The sequence below is a fragment of the Cyprinodon variegatus genome, unplaced genomic scaffold (genome assembly GCF_000732505.1).
Source record: "Cyprinodon variegatus isolate N-32 unplaced genomic scaffold, C_variegatus-1.0 Scaffold853, whole genome shotgun sequence".
In the NCBI taxonomy this organism is placed as follows: domain Eukaryota; kingdom Metazoa; phylum Chordata; class Actinopteri; order Cyprinodontiformes; family Cyprinodontidae; genus Cyprinodon; species Cyprinodon variegatus.
Genome location: NW_015151306.1, coordinates 265679 through 266908, shown reverse-complemented (window position 1 = coordinate 266908; position 1230 = coordinate 265679). Strand labels below are relative to the sequence as shown.

Below are 1230 nucleotides of genomic sequence, written 5' to 3'. Positions count from 1 at the left end.
AAATCACTTTTAACAATTATTAAAAGAAAATATAACACCATCTCGTGTTGTTATACTCTATAAAAGAAATAACAGATGCTATTTATAGCTGAACTGCCTCAAAGGGTATTTTCATAAAATGAAAACAGTAATTGCAATGAATTATTGTTAAAAGAGAAACCCTCACATTTTCTAAGAATCAGCAATCAGCAGCTTTCGCCTTTTTTAGTGTAGATAGAATTAAGTTTTTTTTTTTCATTAGGACTAGTTTCATAGCCTAGTATAAATTGAAGAAACTAGGTGATTCAGGAAGGCCAATCAGGAAGAGAGAAGGCGGAACTTGAGGCAGAACAACCAATGAGAGTGGAGCTGGGACAGGAAAGACCGGGCAGCACTCAGAAAGAATGCTGAATTGTAAATTATAAACATTTTATTCAAATCGAATTATTGGTAGGGACAAATAGGTCGGTCCAAAATTTTGGTAGGGACATGTCCCTATGGTCCCTATGCAAACCTACTCCCATGGCTGGTTTAGTCTCTAAAACAGACATGGCTACAGCTAGATGCTAACATGTCTGTTAGCAGTCAGAATTCAGTCAGAATTCTAAGAAAAAAATCTGAATTCTGAGAAAAAGTTATAATATTTAAAACTTTTCAGTGGCCCTAATCCTCTTCCGTAGATTCTGTTGTTTGGAAATGAAGGGAAGTTTTAGAGGTTTCTCCCACCTGTGAGGCATCCTGGGTAAAGACGGCGTCAAAGGTGAAGGTCTTTGGTGCCGAGGCAGAGGATCGTCTCTGACAGGACGCTGAGTTCCCGCCGTTGGAGGTTTCGATCAAAGTGAGCTGCTTTTTCCTGCCGTCCACCTTCAGGAAGGACATGGACTCGGAGGACTCGCAGCTGTCGGACGAGCAGATTCGCACCATCACCCGGACCTGAGGACAGAGAGGAGGAACCAGATATAGGTACGATTAAGGAAAGAACTTTGATTTATCCTAAAACATTTAGAATACAATAAATCGACTGAAGATTTATTGATTAAAATTAATGTAGAACGAATCTGGATCAATAAAAGTCAAAAAGGACGACAGTAAAGGTGTCTTAGCGAAGGTAGCCGACCATCAGCAGACCTCAAACTTTCTTTATGAGGTGAGAAAAGGGATGAGTCAGCATCAAAGACGCTGATTGATGAACTAAAAGCATAATCAAGCACATATGAGGTCGGTTCTAATAATTCGACATTTAGAAATAGA

General features: G+C 39.4%; 1 protein-coding gene across 1 annotated transcript in view; it reads right to left on the bottom strand.

Moving 5' to 3' along the window:
* Positions 1–909, bottom strand: part of LOC107099277 (kinesin-like protein KIF26A) — a 34614-nt gene extending 33705 nt beyond the window's left edge. Inside the window, 1 exon segment of the mRNA XM_015397333.1 lies at positions 706–909. Within this exon segment, the coding sequence (XP_015252819.1) occupies positions 706–903 (198 nt within the window). The 5' untranslated portion in view covers positions 904–909.
* Positions 910–1230: the final 321 nt, after the last annotated feature.